The 18,545-nt window shown below is 39.1% G+C and overlaps 1 protein-coding gene across 2 annotated transcripts; it reads left to right on the forward strand.

The window, feature by feature from the left end:
* The first annotated feature begins 448 nt into the window (after nt 1-448).
* tbxa2r (thromboxane A2 receptor) lies at nt 449-17,966 on the forward strand. Of its 2 annotated transcripts, XM_017478670.3 has the most exons (4): nt 449-597; nt 4,400-5,303; nt 10,261-10,394; nt 15,478-15,758. In XM_017478670.3, exons 2-4 carry the CDS (start codon nt 4,494-4,496, stop codon nt 15,608-15,610), a joined length of 1,077 nt encoding a protein of 358 aa, XP_017334159.1. In that variant the 5' UTR covers nt 449-597; nt 4,400-4,493; the 3' UTR covers nt 15,611-15,758. The 2 variants fall into 2 exon arrangements, with proteins under 2 accessions (XP_017334159.1, XP_017334158.1); XM_017478669.3 differs by lacking the exon at nt 10,261-10,394 and having other exon boundaries at nt 15,478-17,966.
* Nucleotides 17,967-18,545: the final 579 nt, after the last annotated feature.

Here is an 18,545-nt window from a genome sequence, read left to right on the forward strand (position 1 = left end):
GTTTTTTAACAGATTTTTTTAAAACCCCTAATTTTTTTTATTTACCTATAGCCTTGTTTATGTTTTTACATAATGTACAAATAAGTATACAATAATAACTAACTGTGATTTTTGTTTTATTTATTTATTAATCAATTGCATTACTCTGCTATACATCTGGGTGTTTTTTGTTGATGTTGTTGTTGTTTTTTTGTTGTGGGTTTTTTTTTTTTTTCTTTTTTTTTTTTTTTTTTTACAAATTTTGTAATACTATGACTAATTTTGTCATGACATTTTTTTATGTAGTAATGATTTGAACACAATGTAAGAATAACGTTTTATGCTAATGTTTTAAGAACTTTTACCAAAAACGTGTAACTTTGAAAAAAACATTCTACTACCGTTACTGCAAAAACGTTTTTTAAATCACTTTGAGAGAACTTGTTCCGTGTCAGCTGGGTTAGTAAATATTTGCGGTGTCTATGATACTGTTGGCCTTCCATACAGAGCCCTCATATGAGACGCCCAAACTGGGACACGGTAGACACTTTATAGACAACATGAGGAGAAACAAGCCACCAAACTAATACTCTGGAAGTATGAAGAAACATCCGTAAGGTAATAATGATCCTGATGCACTCTTATTTAGCTATTTAATTTTAATATTTACGGATTTGTAAAACCCTATTGGCTGAAGTGTTTCTGTACGAAGGAATAGTTTTTCCTATTCTAATTTAATACATTTGGTCCTAAATATTCCTGTTGTATTTCAACTTTCTGCGTAAAAAAGAGCTAGGATATACACATGTAATATGAATATGTACTCAAGAAAAAAAAAATGATAGGCTTTATTGAAACAGTCTATAAAGGTGAACTAAAGAAGCTGCGTTATGTTGGGCATCAAAAAAAACAGTTGTGAGGGCTGGAGAACAGATGAAATCACACGATGAAAACATTTTTTGTAGTGTTTAGCTCATAGTTTATAAGTGTTTCTTGAAATCTAAGTCACAAAAATGTTCTATATAATTACTTTCAGTTTTGAGTTTTCCTTTTCTATTGATGTCAGACTGTATACCAAATGGCTTTCTGCGCCCATAAGTTTACAATAAAGTTGGTTGGACGTGGGACGGTCGACATTCGCAAATATGCGGAAATTTATGGAACGTCTCTAAAGTTATATACGACTTTGTTAAACACGTTTCTAACTTCAATAGCATTTGAAGGGAATGACTTACAGTCATATAACCAACTGTAAAGTGTTCATCTAGGTGTCAGCTATAATGCACACATTTTAGATTTTTCATATTTAACAAAATAAACTATTAAATCATATATAAATATTGCGATGTATTTTATTACTGCACATATATATATATATATATATATATATATATATATATATATATATATATTTGCATACATACATATATGTATGTGCATGTATGTATGTGTGTGTGTGTGTGTGTATGTATGTATATATATATATATATATATATATATATATATATATATATATATATATATATATATACACACACACACACACACACATATATGTATATATCCAATATAGAGGCAGTAGACATGTTGGCTCAAATGCTGGCTCAAATGTTGACTCAACATCTCAAAATGCAATGCAGCTATACGATGCTGAATTATGGCCATGACACTTCAATCATCATCTGTTTAGGAACTGGCTTGAATCTGATCAAACATGAGCTCCATTTTGGTCTCATTTGTTTTTGCAAGTCTTTATTCTGAGCATGCTGTTTTGACAAAAAGATCAGTCATGAAAAGGGCTGCCTGGTTCCAAAATCCATTTATGTCCTGTAAACAGAGAAGGCTCTCGATCTTGTGGAGAGAGTTACCAAAAAAGGAGAAAAATCTTAATAATAAATATTTAATTGCAAATAAACTTTACAAATGATAGTCATTCCATTCCTTATTCCAGTCACTCTACCAATATTTTGAATAATTTCCTCTAACTTTTGGGCAGTCCGTGAGCCGTGACATATTTGGAGTGTGTCATTTGCCTTTCTAGTATCATGGAGCCATGATACTAATTTTACCAAGAAGTATTAGTGTGTGCATTTACTTTTTGGTCAAACTATTCCAATAAGTCTCTACACTGTTTTTGTTTAGTGTGTAAAGTAAACCAGACTATTGCAGCAAATCACAGATACACACTCAGATTGAGACCCATTTCCAGGAAAGTTTTTGATTTTTTAAAAAAAGTTTCAATGACCCCAAATTTTTCTCAAAGCCATAGATATTTGGACATATACTTAAGCTGCTCTGCTTCATGTTGAATGAAAGGGTTCGGTACTTTAATGGAACTTCCTTCCTTTATTGTATAGTTGAAATTTTTTCAGTATTTGTCATATATACATTATCAGTAAGTAAGATATTATATATAAGTGAACTGAGAAATGTTTGTGATTAAAAGAAAAATTTTAATGTAAGTGGAAGTGTCTGATCTGGTTCATTCTAATCGGATATTTGCACTCAAAGCTATAGCATATTTGCTTTTTGAAATAGTACAAATCTCGTGTCTTCATTAGCACTCTTTACATTCAGCAATACAGTGAGACAGCAACATCTAACATTCACTTATACAATAAAGTCATAGTATTGGGCTAAATTTAGCTTGGGTGTTTGTTTCTATGGGTAGTTTCTTACCTTCATAGTTTATATAGAATGAAGCATACAGTCTGACACCTTTTTCCAGCTTTCTAAAATTAGCTTTGCAAGTGTTCTTACATATACTGTATGATGAACGTCACTGACGGTTATTTTACATAGCTCCTGCAGACATCTGGCGTGAAATAGCACTATATTCATTATAGCAGACAAACTGGAAACAAAAGTGCAGTTTTTTTTTATATAATGTAATGTGTTTGTGCAAGTAGCCCATTAGGCCCTTGTAGCATACAACATACTCTCATTTAGGGCTGCAGCTAATGATTATTTTGATATTCGATTAATCTGTTTATTATTTCTTCGATTAACCGATTAGTTGGATTAAAAGATGTCTTATTATCTGTATTTTTTTTTTTTCTTAGAAAAAACACGTTATTTCACATTCGGCCCGATGTTGTCCTTCAAACATTGTGCAAATTGAAGGCAATGAAAAAAGTATTAAATGTATCTATGTGGGTTATGCTATACATTGTGCAAAGGATTTTTTTTTTCAATATTAACGTTATAGTTTGAAAACAAAAAAAACAACTGATTGTCCAGAAACTTTAAAGCAGAAGTTAAATCACTATATTAAAAAACTAAAAAAAGAAAAACAAAAGCACAAACTAAGTGTTAATTGGTAAGAGGTTGAATGTTATGCAGTAACACACATATTCACTCATTTGAACACAGTAAGGATACTTTATTCTGTAAATATATGACACTTACATTTATATACAATTACATGTTATAACCCCATTACAGTTACCGCTCTCATAAAAAACACAATTACTTTTGTTTCTAAATATTGCTAAATATAGCATCAAAAAACATATTTTATCAAAATGTATATTTTAGACAGAGTTATTGCGCTTCCTTTCTATTGCGTGCTGTTTGATTGATGTGCATGTGCGGATTCGTGCTCATTCAGTGAAGTTTAAGGGAGACTTGCCTGCTGTAAGGAAGAGACTTTATGTAAAATGGAAATACTGGCGTGAATTTCTAACATTTACAGATAAGGATATAAAGGTAAAAATGTCATTTCTGCGCTGAAGAAAACATGTCTGAAGAAACCTATCTGTCACGACAAGCCACGTTAATACACTTACGAGTTTGTTTGAAGCGCTTAATATAAAACATTCTCATGTCTTGGACAACCTGAATCGTGCACTTTTCCCGCAGCAGCTCACTCTGTGACCTCCACTGTTTTTTCAGAGGTGTTTTCGGGGTGACGGGGTTATCCACAGTGACGTCACAGACCCAAATAATCCATAATGAAATTCGTTGTTGATTATTTTAATTATCGATTTTATCGAATTAGTTGTTGCAGCCCTACTCTCATTGGCCATTTAAATAGGAACACCTGATGTGGAACAACATCAGATTCCTGCCAGCCAAGAACAGAAATCTGAGCATACAATGGGCACAGGCTCACCGAAATTGGGCAGTTAGGAGATTGGAAATACTTCATCAGGTCTTCTAGTCTACTTATACCAGCCCATATGACACCAACTATGCCTCATTCAAAGTCACTGAAATCACAATTTTTTTTCCCATTCTGATATGATGTTAAGCTAATTTGATGCATTGTATTGCTGCCACATGTCTGGCTGATTGGATTATTGCATGAATGATCAGGTGTACATGGTTCCCTAATTAAGTGGCCAATGAGTGAATATAGACCTGTTAAGCAGCTGGTCATATATAAGCACTTTTTTTTATTATTATGTTTTTTGATTAGTTTGGCAGATCTGGAGTGAGGCCCACAGGATGATCCTATTACCCAACCAAAAGGACTAATTTGAAGAAAAATCAAATAAAGCAGGCGTGCCACCATGATGCCATTTCACTCAAACAACACAAGCCAAGAGGCATTAAATCAGTCCTTCTGCTTTTCCATTAACAAACCCCAATCCCAAATCAGCCACCCCATCGCCTCAGCCTATTTCTCGGCTGTGTTCTGTGTGCTGGGCCTCAGCTCCAACCTGTTTGCATTTGTGGTGCTGGTCAAGTCCTTCAAGCAAACACACAGCCACTCTCGTTCATCCTTTCTTCTCTTCCTATGCGGCCTGGTGGTGACTGACTTCATGGGCCTGCTGGTCACTGGAGCCATCGTGGTCACTTTCCACATCACACATTTCAACTGGATGGAACTGGACCCTCACTGTCACTTATGCAACTTCATGGGCATGTCCATGGTTTTCTATGGCCTGTGCCCTCTTCTTTTGGGTGCCACAATGGCTGTGGAACGATTTGTAGGCATCACCCGGCCTTTTGCCCGCTCCACAAAAATGTCAAAGAGCCGAGTCTGCACCATAATGGCCAGCGTGTGGGTGGCGGCTGGGTGTATCAGCCTGTTGCCTCTGTTCGGTCTGGGCAGCTACCACCTCCAGATCCCAGGTTCGTGGTGCTTCCTGAACATCAGCCCTAAGCCCCTGGATATGGCCTTCTGCCTGGTGTTCTCACTGGTCGGGCTGACGTCTCTGGCCGTGTCCTTCATCCTGAACACAGTGAGCGTGGTCACCTTGCTGAGGGTCTGCTGTGGACAGGACTCCACCCAGCGCCGGAGAGACTATGAGGTGGAGATGATGGTGCAGCTCATCCTTATCATGGTCATTGCATCCATCTGCTGGTATCCACTGCTGGTAAGTGTGTGGCTATGTAATATGAATATGTGGAGTCTTGGTTTATCAAATAAAGTTTTCCGTTATGCACAAGAACTTAAACTGTCCCTGGTGTTGGACAGGAAATAGGAGAGGAGTGATTTGTTGGGGAATCAGAGGAATCCCGTGAATTTGTCAAAGAAGTGACTTAAATATAACTAGTGAGGCCACAGTTCATAAAAAATAAATTGGGATATCTCAAGCGTAATTTGGAATGTATACAGTGCTGTCTCATAGTAAGGGTTCAGTAAAAAATCAACGCAATTGGCTTCATTTATTATGCTGAATTTATTCGTAAATATAAGTATTTGCACAAGAAATTTGGTATTCATGAAAATCCCCTAAATTCAGGTAAAACATATCTTCTTCATATCCTGCTCTTGAGTGTGTGGAAATTTACACATAAGAACACTAACTAATATAAACCTCAACCTGATCAACTTCAAATTACAGTGCTCTCAACTAATATTGGCACCCTTGGTAAAAATTGTCTTTATTGTTTAACCTTTTGATCTTTTGTTCAAATAATTCACAAAAATACTCTCTCTCATGGATATCAAACAATTGTAAACTAAACACAGGTTTGTAAAAAAAAATCTTAAGCACAAACAAATTGTCAAATTTATCAAAACAATTGTTAAGTATAGGTGTGCAACAATTATTGGCACCCTTTTAGTCAATACTTTGTGCTACCTCCCTTTACCAAGATAACAGCTCTGAGTCTTCTCCTATAATGGCTGATGAAGTTGGAGAATAGATGGCAAGTGATCTGAGACCATTCCTCCATACAGAATCTCTCCAGATCCATCATATTTCGAGGTCCACGCTGGTGGACTCTCCTCTTCAGTTCACCCCACAGGTTTTCCATGGCTTTCAAGTCAGGGGACTGGGGTGGTCATGGCAGCACCTTGATTTTGTGGTCAGTAAAACATTTTTGTGTTGATTTTGTTTGATGTTTTGGATCATTGTCTGCTGGAAGATCCAACAGGCAGTCAGGTTTTCATTTAATATCTGTTGATATTTGATAGTCCATGATGCCATGTATCCTAACAAAATGTCCAGATCCTCTGGCAGAAACACAGCCCCAAAACATTAAAGAGCCACCACTATATGTAACTGTGGGTGAGAGGTACTTTTCCATATGGCTACCTCTCTGTGTGCACCAAAACCACCTCTGGTGGTTATTGCCAAAAAGGTGTTTATTTTGGTTTCATCTGACCCTAGAACCCAATCCCATTTGAAGATCCAGTAGTGTCTGGCAAACCGAAGATGCTTAAGTTTGTTTTTGGATGAGAGTAGAGGCTTTTTTCTTGAAACCCTTCCAAACAACTTGTGGTGATGTAGGTGACTTCGGACTTTTGGCCACTCGAACCATCCTCTTCACAGTATGTTGAGACAATATAGACTCGTGTCCTATTCCAGGTTGATTTATAACATTTCCAGTTGACTGGAACTTCTTAATTATTGCCCTGATGGTGGAAATGGGCATTTTCAATGCATCTGCTGTTTTCTTATAGCCACTTCCCATTTTGAGAAGCTCAACAACCTTTTGCCGCACATCACAGTTATATTCCTTGGTCTTACCCATTGTTATGAATGACTATGGGAGTTTGGCCTATATGTTGCCTCATGATTATACCCCTGTGAAATAGGAAGTCATGCTTGAACAATTTCCTGTTCCTAGTCACCCAGGTATACTAAAATATGTCAAATATCAATGAGAATATACTTCAAATATATTTTTCTCATATGAATTCATAGGGGTGCCAATAATTGTTGCACATATATATTTAACAATGATTTTTTTTTATATAAACCCGTGTTGTATTTGCAATTGTTTGATATAGATGAGAGAGTATTTTTGTGATTTTTTTTTAACAAAATATCAAAAGGTTACACAATAAAGACCATTTTTCAGAGCCTTCTTTGCTCATATTTACCAAGGGTGCCAGTATTAGTGGAGGGCCCTATACATCATCCTCATTCTAGTTCATTAGGTCAGAGACTAAGAAAGTTTTATGAAAACTGGACATTTTTTTATTGGCATTAAAGAATATGAAAAATACAGAAAGCAAGCCAAAACAAATGCTATATAAAACTAATCTTTGAATTATGCGGAAGGAAATGCCTCTTTACAAAAGGAAGACAGGCAGGTAAACAAATGCCTCATCTGATGGATGATTTAATCCTCACTTATTATTAATAATATTATATATTATTCAATATTAAATTAGTTAATTGGCATACAAGTGTGTCAAAATAACTTCCACTTCTTCCTTTCACCGTTTACCTTCATTGTTCATTTCTGGTCAAAATAACTTCCACGTCAGCCTTTACGTTCATCGTTCATTTCGTGCTCACAGCTGTCTGTGCACTTGAACTTTTATGGAGTTTTCTGGGTGTTACCACATGCAAATAAGGTGTGTTGGGAACGTACGCTGCACTTCATGGGTGCAACATACATGCACAGGTACTAAGAAAATTGGCATTTCCAAAACTTTCATAAATCCAGCAGATTTTTTTTTAGTCTTACACAAACATTTATACACAACTTTAGTAAAAGATTCATAACTAAAGGCTCAGTGTGCCCAATTTCTTTTTATTCCAAATGCAGTTGATGAGAAAAGACATTTGAGGTTTGCTTCATTATTTTTACACTGGAGCTACAAGAATTTAAACTTTTATAAAGCAGTCATTGGGCTCCTGAGTGGTGCAACAAAAATGTTTTTGCCCCATCCTTCAGAGATCATGAGTTCAAATCTGATACTGCAGCCATCTGTGACTGGGAGTCCAAGATGTTAGGAGTGATGTTACACCACAGCAAAAAGATGCAGTCAGCTGGCTTCAGAAGTTTCCTCTCCCTGGCTAGTCACTGTCATGTTATGGGAGAGTTGGCTGGTGGGTAGTACTTGGCCAAGTCTAAATCAGGGAGAAAGTCCAAATAAAAAAACAATCATTTACACTCCCTTTAGGATCTGAGAACAAGCAGTTAATAAGTTCCACAAAGATTTACTTTCCTTGTTTAATTGCTATGCTGTATCATTGTGTTTGGTCTATTATTCTATGGTAATTAATAGATTAATGCTTGTGTACCAACTTATTAGAACTGTTACAATATTAGTAACAAATATTAGTTTGTTTTCCCTTAAAAGTACATATTGTAGTATCTCCAATTTCCCTAGGAGTATGCAAGTCCATATTTCAAATTTAATGTCAATGTGGAATCGGCATCATTGAATCATCAAACTTTAGAAGGCAGAGCCTGTGGAAAGTGGGCAGACTACGACCAAATTTCACTGAGGACAAAAGTGATTTCTATTGTCCAAGATGGCCACACTATAATGCTACATCATTCAACTTCACAGGTTGTTGTTGATAAATTAGATTTTTTGGGGGTGAGAATGACTTATGTGTTAGCTATATTAGTGTATTAGCTCCAGTGCAAAAATAAGAAGATACCGCCTGACCAGCTACATTCGGGGTGAGGCTGAAATTGTGTAGTTTTTGGGGGGGTTTTGCCATGAAATTGATTTACTGTAATAATTAGATTATGATAAGGGTATACTCTGAAATACAATGCAACCTGGGAGAAGAAAGTTTTTTGTTGGATTTTGGTTGTACTTTATAATATTTCATTGATTAGATTCAGAGGCTTCACACTGTTGTACAAATAATTTTTTTATTCACAGTTTACTGTGGGCACATTCTTGATTTGGACCTGAGGAAAGACTAAAATATCTTTTTTCAGTCAGGAATTTGTATTTGCATCCAGGCTACAACAATGGTGTAAATTGTGTGTTTCTTAATCATTTAAACTGTGTACAATACAAGGATATTTCACATAAATCAACACAATGATGATTGCTTTAAATTGAGTTTGGAGTGGTTTTGGCTCCTTAGGTTCTCCTCGAGCAGCACTTTGTGCGAAGGCAGTTTTCAGGAAATGCACTGTGCTCTGTGACATAACCATGTTGCATGCTGATAAGCCACCTCTGGAAGAATCATGTCCGGTGGCACAGGAAGTCGTCCTCTGTAATCCCTATATATGCAGCTTTCATGCTACATGTCAAATCTAAATGTATTTAAAATGTGTAGGACTAAAGCCCAAATTTCTGGAGAAAATTGGTAATCAAATCTGTAATCAAATAATTATCTTCATATAAATGTATTCCATTGAATATAAAAGGCAAAATTCTAAAATAAATATGAGGATACAGGAGTGGAGCTGCTCAGTACATCCTGTTTGTTAAACATTACAAAATGATTGTAGTTATGGCACTGCTATATAAATCAGTCTACGAACTAACAGCTAATTGTTTTATTAATAATTTATCCAAATTAGTGTTGTCAAAGTCTTTAATGCATTTGAACTGCAACTACTTAAAATGCATTTGAATATTAATATGCATTTGAATATAAAAAAAATCTATCATTTTACACAGCCACTGGAAGGTGAAAATGTGAATTTCCCCCTTGTGAATTTTTCTTTTTACTGTGTTCATAAGTTACAATTTCAGTTTTGTCTTTATTTGTTTATTATACAGTAAATAAATCAGCCACATCTGTGTGTTTGGATGAATCACAGCATTAAAATGATCCAACAAATGGAAATAATTTTAGTTAAAATAATGACAAAATTTTCACCTCAGGGCTTCACCAGTGTGTTTTCAGGAGATATCTGGGCACATCACAAATGTTTCACAAATTTGTCTTAATATAATTACACAGTATAATATAAAAACATTGTATTCTGATCCAACTCATTTTCATCACACTGATGTCCTTTCACCTTTTTGTACATGTTGTGGTTAAAACTGCTGACTGAAAGAAATCAGTCTGTCTGTAACCTTTACATCAGGACATCAGGAAATGTGTCCAAGAGTCCAAACCCCATCTGGGGATTTTCCTGGCATTGACTAACCATGTTTCCCCCGGACAGATCTACATTCTGAAGACTGTTTTTTCCGCTGATGCTGTCGACAACCCTTTTATTCTGTTCTGCCTTCGAATGGCCACCATCAATCAGATATGCGACCCCTGGATTTACATCCTCTGTCAAGAGTCTAGACTGAGGCGAGTAGATTAATCCAGATTAACAACAACTAGCACTGATTCCTGAGTAAATTACTGGACTGAGATAAAACGCACTGAGGCAAATCATAATGGCTCCCTTGCTAGCTGGCTAGGCCAAGGGTCTTCAAATCCCCAGTATGGCTACAGGTTTTCATACCAGCCAAATAGGAAGTACAATTGATAGTTGCTTGGAGACCAAGATGACCTGATTAAACAAGTGGAATCAGGTGTGGCTCCTACTCGGTTGGAATGAAAACCTGCAGCCACACCGGCCCTTTGTGGATAACAATGAAGACCCCTTGGCTAGGCTGTAGTGCCTCATGGTAGATTGTGCACTTGAGCTTCCATGGCTTAAAAGGTTTCTGAAAGCATCTGATACAATACTTCATAACTCATTTTTCTAACTCATAATGCTTTTGTGTGTGTGTGTGTGCTGTTCAGGAAATCAGCTCTTTTAGGTAGAGTGACTCACTGGTTTACAATGATAAAAGAAATCTCTGACAAAAGATTTAGATTTGTACTAGAACTACAAGGTTAATGTAACAAACAGTTTAAATTGACCCCAGCACAAAAAAATCAGATCTAGTCCTTAATGTTGCAAGGCAGTTCCATTTCAAACGGAACTCCACGTTGCGTTTAGCATAACGCTGTGGGAGCGCCCTCTCGCACAACCGGCATCTGAAGCTTGTGTAACAGCATGCCTGTTTATATGACTGCCATGATCAGGTGACGTGGCAATTAAGCGTGCCGCCTGATATATATATGGCACCGTGCCGTCAGCCTTATTATCTTCAGCGACACTGCATGTCGGTCGTTTCTTTAACAAAACAAAAAAGACGCTTAATTTCCTCTTTGTCTTTTCTCAAAATCTCCGGACTTTAACATCCCTTTAAAAAAAAAAAAGAGAAGCAAAAAAAAAAGAATGAGTGAGAGAGATTTCAGAAAGTGTGTTACACCTTGCTCCTGTTTCATCACGGGGGGAGACGGACACACATTCTGTGTGAAGTGTTTAGGGTGGAGCATGCCACAGTAGCCCTCAAGGGGTCTGACTGTGAGCATTGTGAATGCTTTACAATTAGGCAGCTCCGCTCGCTACTCGCTCTCTTCTTGGCCAGAGGAAGCCTCGCGGATCTGGGCCAGCTGCTGCCGTGGCAGCCAGCCGGCTCAGGTCCTGGGATCTCATATTGATCTGGACGTGAAAGAGCACAGCTCTATCTCTTGCTCTGTCTTCTGGGTCCATCTCTCTGCCTGACTTTGGAGCTCGCGTTGCGACTCCTACTTCCGCTATGGAAAGCCAAAACACCCTCGCTGACACCGAGGAGCCAGTAGGGGGTGCCATTGCACCACAAACCGAGAACAGCTCTCAAGCATATAAAGAGCTGCTTGAGGTGACTACTAGGGCAGTTGGAAAGCTGAATATAGACTGGCCTGGGGAAGAGGAAGTGGCTCGTAGCAGGCTGGATGAGCGCTTCCTCTCCAGTCAAAATAAATCTCCCTCACACTGCAGAAAACTTTTTTCCAGAAGTGCATGATGAAATATCACGCTTCTGGGGAAAACCATACATTAGCCGTGTTTATAACCCCGCAACGTTTGATTACTCAGCCGTCATGGGGAGTGAGCAGCACGTCTATTTAGCTATGCCGAAGGTGGAGGAGGCACTTGCGAGCCACCTCGCTCCATCGATGGCAGGTAATTTAGAGGGGCCGGCTTTGCCTTCCAAGCCATGCCCACTTCGGTGTTGGTGGGCAAAGCCTGTGCGGCAGCGGCTCTTGCTTGTGGGTCACTGCATACAATGGCAGTGTCGCAGGCCTACCAAGCAGACCTGCTGAGTGAACTCGACACTGGGGAGGGAATTGGACCCAAGGCAGTGGCAGAGCTGCGTTCTCCGGGTGACCAAGCAAATGGCCTGTCATATCAGCCGTTCAACGTGTAGCTTGGTTGTGGCGAAAAGGCACCTATGGCTTTCCCTCTCAGGGATGGGAGATAAGGTCTCCTTGCTGGATGCCCCTGTTAAACCTTCTGGCCTGTTTGGGGCGTGGTTAATGCCATCGCCGACAGGTTTTGGAGGCAAAAGAGCAAACGGCAGCATTCAGCCAATTTCTTCCCCATCATGTGGCGTTCGCCCAGGCATCCATGAGTGGAGCCCGGGCCAGCGCTGGTGCGAGGGAGACACAGAAAGCAAGTGTGGCGGCCCGCCTCCACCCGCTGAGAGCCACGGGGACCGGGTGGCCACAGCCACAGCCTGCTAATAGGTCTGATTTAAGAATGATCATAAAAGCCAAGCAGGCAAGGAAGGAGTGGTCCTGATGGGCCACGGAGGGACATATCAGGGGACATGAGGTTGTTAGGGCAGATAGCCCCCAGTGCTACTGTAGGGCCTCCCTTAGCTAAGGCCATCCCAAGTTTTCAACCTTCTCTGGTCACTGAGCTGTCACAAGGCAATGAAAATCTGATGCTCTACCTCCAACAGAATGTAGAAAAGTTAACATCACTAAAAGACCAGCTGGCAGCATGGAAACTACTGCCAAATGTGTCTACCATAGAAAAGAGTTACCGGCTCCAGTTCAGAGCTTGACCCCCCCGGTTCAGAGGTGTACTCACCGCAGTATTCAGCACAGAGCAGAGCCCAACGTTAGCACAGGAAGTAAGATCCCTCTCGGAAAAAGGGGCCATAGAACATGTACCCCGTTCCCTGAGGGAGGGAGATTTTTACAGCCATTATTTCCTGGTCGATGAAAAAGATGGGAGTATGCAGCGTATTTAAGATCTCCGTCATCTAAACCATACTCTTCGGACAGACAGGTTCAAGATCCTGACGCTCAAACTTATCGTGCCACAGATTCAGTTCGAGGACTGGTTTGTGATGATAGATCGGAAAGATGCTTATTTCCAGATAGGAATATTGCCCAGGCACAGGAAATTCGGAGACAACGCATACCAATATCAGGTTCTTCCCTTCGGGCTAGCTCTATCCCCTCACACCTTCACAAAGTGCATGGATGCTGTTCTGGCTCCCTTGCGAGTCCCGAGCATCCATGTACTAAACTTCCTGGACGACTGGTTAATTCTAGCACAATCCAGGGAACTCGCACTTCAACATTGAGATGTTGTGCTCGCCCACATGAGGAGCTTGGGTCTGAGGTTGAACCTCAAGAAAAGTATGCTTTCTCCAGTGCAGAGAACAACTTTTCTAGAGGTTATATGGGATTCTACTACGATGAGGGCGTTTCTATCCCTAACACGCGCAGGAACGATCCTATCAACATTGAGCAAGATAAAGCTGGGTCTGGGCATCCCCTCCAGTCTATACAAGAGACTGTTGTTGCTTATGGCAGCAGCACCCAACGTCATACCGTTGGGCCTTTTGCACATGAGACCGTTTCAGTGGTGACTGAAAAGTCGGGGGATTCGTCCAAGGACGAAACCTCTGCGAGTAATCAGTGTCACCTGGCGATGCCTATGTGCTCTGAGTATTTGGAGGTGTCCCCAGTTTCTAGCCTCAGGTCACACTCTAGGGTCGTCTCCTTATCGCAAGACAGTAATGACAGATGTCTCCCCCATGGGCTGAGGTGCAGTCTTAGATGGTTGTCCAGCTCATGGTCTTTGGAGCGGCCCTCATCTGGAGTGTCATATAAATTGCCTTGAGATGCGGGCCGTATTTCTAGCACTGAAGTTCTTTCTTCCTCAATTAAGAGGTCACCATGTGTTAGTTGTGACAGACAACACAGCGGTGTTCTCATATTTCAACCACTAGGGAGGGATACATTCACGCCCCTTGTTCAGGCAGGCGCAACTAATTCTTCTCTGGGCAGAGGGAAGGTTCTTGTCAGTGAGTGCAATGTACATTGCGGGCAGCCGGAATGTAGAGGCAGACATCCTGTCAAGGCAGGGGCTGAGGCCCGGGGGTTGGAGGCTCCACCAACAAGTGGTGGAGGCCATATGGCGGAGGTTCTGCCAAGTGGAAGTGGATGTGTTCGCCTCCGAGGAGACAATACACTGCCTGCTGTGGTTTGCCCTCACTCCTCCCGCACCATTCTGCACAGGTAGAAAAATACAAAGAGAACACTAATAATGACACCCATAACACCCACAATAACACCCACTCAAAGTGACCACCTTTTTAGTTTTGTTCTACATGTTTTCGTTAACTAGACTGCTAGCTCTCCAGTGTCACCGTCACACAAAACACAACACGCTATAAAGCATTATTTTTTGGGAATCCCTTGCGATAGCGTTTTCCTATCGGTGAGGAACGCCTTATACATAAATCCAATCCCTGTGTAGCTGTAACAAATCCGGCATTTTTCCTTCCTAGTATCATTCCACCCCCTAAACCACGCCTTCCAAAGTCTAACGGTTCGGTTATCACAGAAAGTGATGTGGACAATAACATACTACCACTTTGAAATTTCAATCCTTTATATAAAAATGAAGGGTAGCACAAAGGTACAGCAGGTAGCATTGGTGGCTCACAGCTCCAGGGTCCCTGGTTTGATCCTGAGCTTGGGTTATTCACATATTCTGCATGTGTCTGCATGGGTTTCCTACAGGTTCCCCTTCCATTTTCAAAAATCATGCCAGTATGAGGACTGGTTACTCAAAATTGTGCCTAGATGTGAATAAGTGTGTCTGAATACCTGATGGTCATGCAGCTCCTTATTCACTACATGAGAAGCATCATATGGTCGTGGTGTCTAAGAAAGCTTATTAAAGAGCAGCAAAGATTTATCCTTCAGCTTGAATGTGGTAAATATTTCCCATGACTGTGTGTGTCGTTGTTATTTCATGCTGTGGATAGCAGCTGTCTGCTGTCAGGAATTACATAGCAAGCACAGTTTAAGGAAAATCATATCTCAACCTGAATGATGTGTGTGAAGAGAGTTTTAGGTGCAACAGTGTGTGCATGTGTGTTTGCTGTATTGATTTGTATGCATGCGTGTATGTTTATTTTTGTGTAGTTAGTCCGCATGAATGTACTTAAAGACTATATAGGAGTGTATTCTGTTTTAATTGTAATTGTGTAATCTAACTTTCATTATCTCTTTCTCCCTTTTTGCTTTACCTCTGTCTCTATGTATGTAGGTGTTTATTGCACAGACAGTATTGTCTGCATCAAAGCTGGACATCCCCAAACTGTTGCTCTACATTCGCTTTGCCACCTGGAACCAGATCCTGGATCCCTGGATCTACATCCTCTTCCGTCGTTCCATACTGAAACGTATTTATCCTCGCATGGACTGGTCTCGTGGCTCCATCGCCAGCCTCTACTCAACCTCTATGCGCAGACTCACTCATTCCTCTATAGGGCGCCCTGTCAGTCTCAGGGAGCAAATCTCCGATGAACCAAAGCAGGAACATGAATTAATGTCAATGCGGAGTGTCTCTCCTCCTACTTAATCAACATTCAGCATCTTCAGTTTAACAATTTGGTCAGTCATTTATGTTTATGAAAAGTCTATTTTCTTAACATACTCCAAAACCTAATAACATGATTTTTAAAATGGTTTATTCTTCTTTCATGGATGAAAAAACTGCATACATTAATATTTGGGTCACTTTTGTTAACATTCCCTTTTCCAACAGAGACTTTTAATTTAGTGCCATTTAATTTTATTTAACACAGCTTTACAGAAATTCACATGTAGATCCAAATCCTTGGCAAGGAAGTAATCCCTGAGATGACATGAGAAAGAAAGCTTGAGAGAAACCAATCTTTCTCTGTGTTTCTACAGAAAAGTGATTTGTGATTTTGTGATTCTGTGACAAATGTAGGCTAGATTCCTAACAGTTAACTAGCCAGCTAGCTAGGTTAGCCAATGTTAGCGATGAAAAACAAAGTGCTGTTTGTTGCCATGAGTATATTCTGACAGGTTTGGCTGTTAAATAAATCATTGTGAAAATGGAGAAATCAAGACTCGATAGTGAAACCATACCCATGTCGATGTGTGATAAATGCGAGCTAGATTTCTGCTACCTAATACAGCTAATGTTGGTGATAGTCTATTGGAAATGGCAGAAGGACATTAAGCAGGATTTTAATTTACATATTTGTGTATAGCTCTGGAAAAAATTAAGAGATCACTCCAAATTTTTCTTAAATCAGCATCCTTACATGTATGGCAGCCATTCCATTCCAGTATCTGTTGAATTCCAACACAAGCACGCCTCATTCTACTTAACGAGGCACTGAAAAAGTGATCACCTAAACCAAATTTTATTTAACCAGGAAAAGTATATTTTTAAAAAAAAAACTTTTTGCATTATTCGTCATTATTTTGTGTCTGAAAACACTTTTTTGTTGATATTTTGACCAGTTGTCATTTTCTACAAATAAATTCTCTAAATGACAATATTTTTGTAAGCAATTTGTGACAAATGTTTCCAGTAGTTTATAGAATAAAACAAAAATGTTCATTTTACCAAAACACATACCTATAAATATTAAACCCAAAGAAACTGATAATTTTTTTTTCAGAGCTGTATATTCATAGTTCTTGGCATTTTAAATGAGACAACAGGTATAGTGTGTTGATAGGATAATTTAGTAAAATAGCCTAAGTTTACAATTCCAAAATGATGGCAAAATGGATGTTGTTAGATATTTTCCTGATAAACTGTATGCATTATAGTGTTTATCATGAAACAACCTCTTCTGCTGCACTCTTGAACAAAAACACCCAAGAGGACAGAAACTGAAAATAGCCTTTTTTGCATAACATTATTTTAACATATTCATTTAAAAAAAATTCCACGAAAATGTGTTGGTTATTCTCACGTTACCCTTGGAAAAATTAAAGTACAAAAATTTATCATATTTAATCATATTTAATATCAATTCATCTCCCAGCATCCATCCATTCTCACTTCCCCAATCTCTTCCACTCAACTTCATTCAGATTCACAGGTTTGCTAATCTCACATAGCTGTAGTTAATTAGCATATGTATTTATTCACTCATTTCAGTCTTGTTTGGGTTTTCTGGCCGCAGTTTTGAGCCTTTTGTTCTGTTGGATTTGTTCCCATAAATGCTATTTCTTTTGTTTTATACAACATTATATTAAATTAGATTGGCCAGAATGTCCATCCATCCATCTTCTATACCGCTTATCCTTTTTCAGGGTCACGGGGAACCTGGAGCCTATCCCAGGGAGCATGGGGCACAAGGCGGGGTACACCCTAGACAGGGTGCCAATCCATCACAGGGCACACACTCACATACACATTCACACATTCATACACTACGGACACTTTGGACATGCCAATCAGCCTACCATGCATGTCTTTGGGGGAGGAAACCGGAGTACCCGGAGGAAACCCCCGCAGCACAGGGAGAACATGCAAACTCCGCACACACAGGGCAGCGGGGGAATCGAACCCCCAACCCTGGCGGTGAGAGACTAACCACTAAGCCACCGTGCACCCTGGCCAGAATGTGTTGATTTATATTCTATAGCAGCTGCTTAATTTTTTTTAAAGAATTGTATATTAATGCACATGTTTTAATACGTTATTGTTTCTATAGTTACAGCTCATTCATGGGACTTGTATGGTGGACATGCCACTTAATCTAAGACTAATAATAAACAAAAAAAAAATTGAAAAAAAAAGTGTTATTATTTAACAAAGAAAAACATATAATTGTTGCTGTCATGAAGTCTTCTGCACAGATGTTTTTATTCACTATTTTCTGAAGGAGTCTCCAGTGTCAGCAAATTTTGTCAGCAAATTTTGTCTTTTTGTCATTTCTTAACAAGAGAGAGAAAAATAGAGACTGGTGAGGGAATATATGTTTATAGCTGCTTTGAGGGAAGTTACAGTAGGAACTTGTTTTGCAGACTTTCCACAACATCAATAGCTATAAATGGATTTTTTTTAAGCATGTTGTGACCTGATTTCTTAAAAAAATAATGAGAACTGCAGATGTTTTCTAACGGACGTCACACTGAGAGTGAGCGTATATGAGAAATACTTGTTTTACTTATCAGATGAGTTTCTGCTGTTTTGAGCTGTGGAATGAAAATCCATGAGAAAATGAAAACATTTTATACACTGGCAGTTAAAAATTTTCACACCCTGTATTAACATTTTTGGTGATACTGCAAGAGTTGAAGTTAAATGATTCAAAATGCTAAAATAAGAAATAGATATTT

Source organism: Ictalurus punctatus, chromosome 10, assembly GCF_001660625.3.
Source record: "Ictalurus punctatus breed USDA103 chromosome 10, Coco_2.0, whole genome shotgun sequence".
NCBI classification, from domain to species: domain Eukaryota; kingdom Metazoa; phylum Chordata; class Actinopteri; order Siluriformes; family Ictaluridae; genus Ictalurus; species Ictalurus punctatus.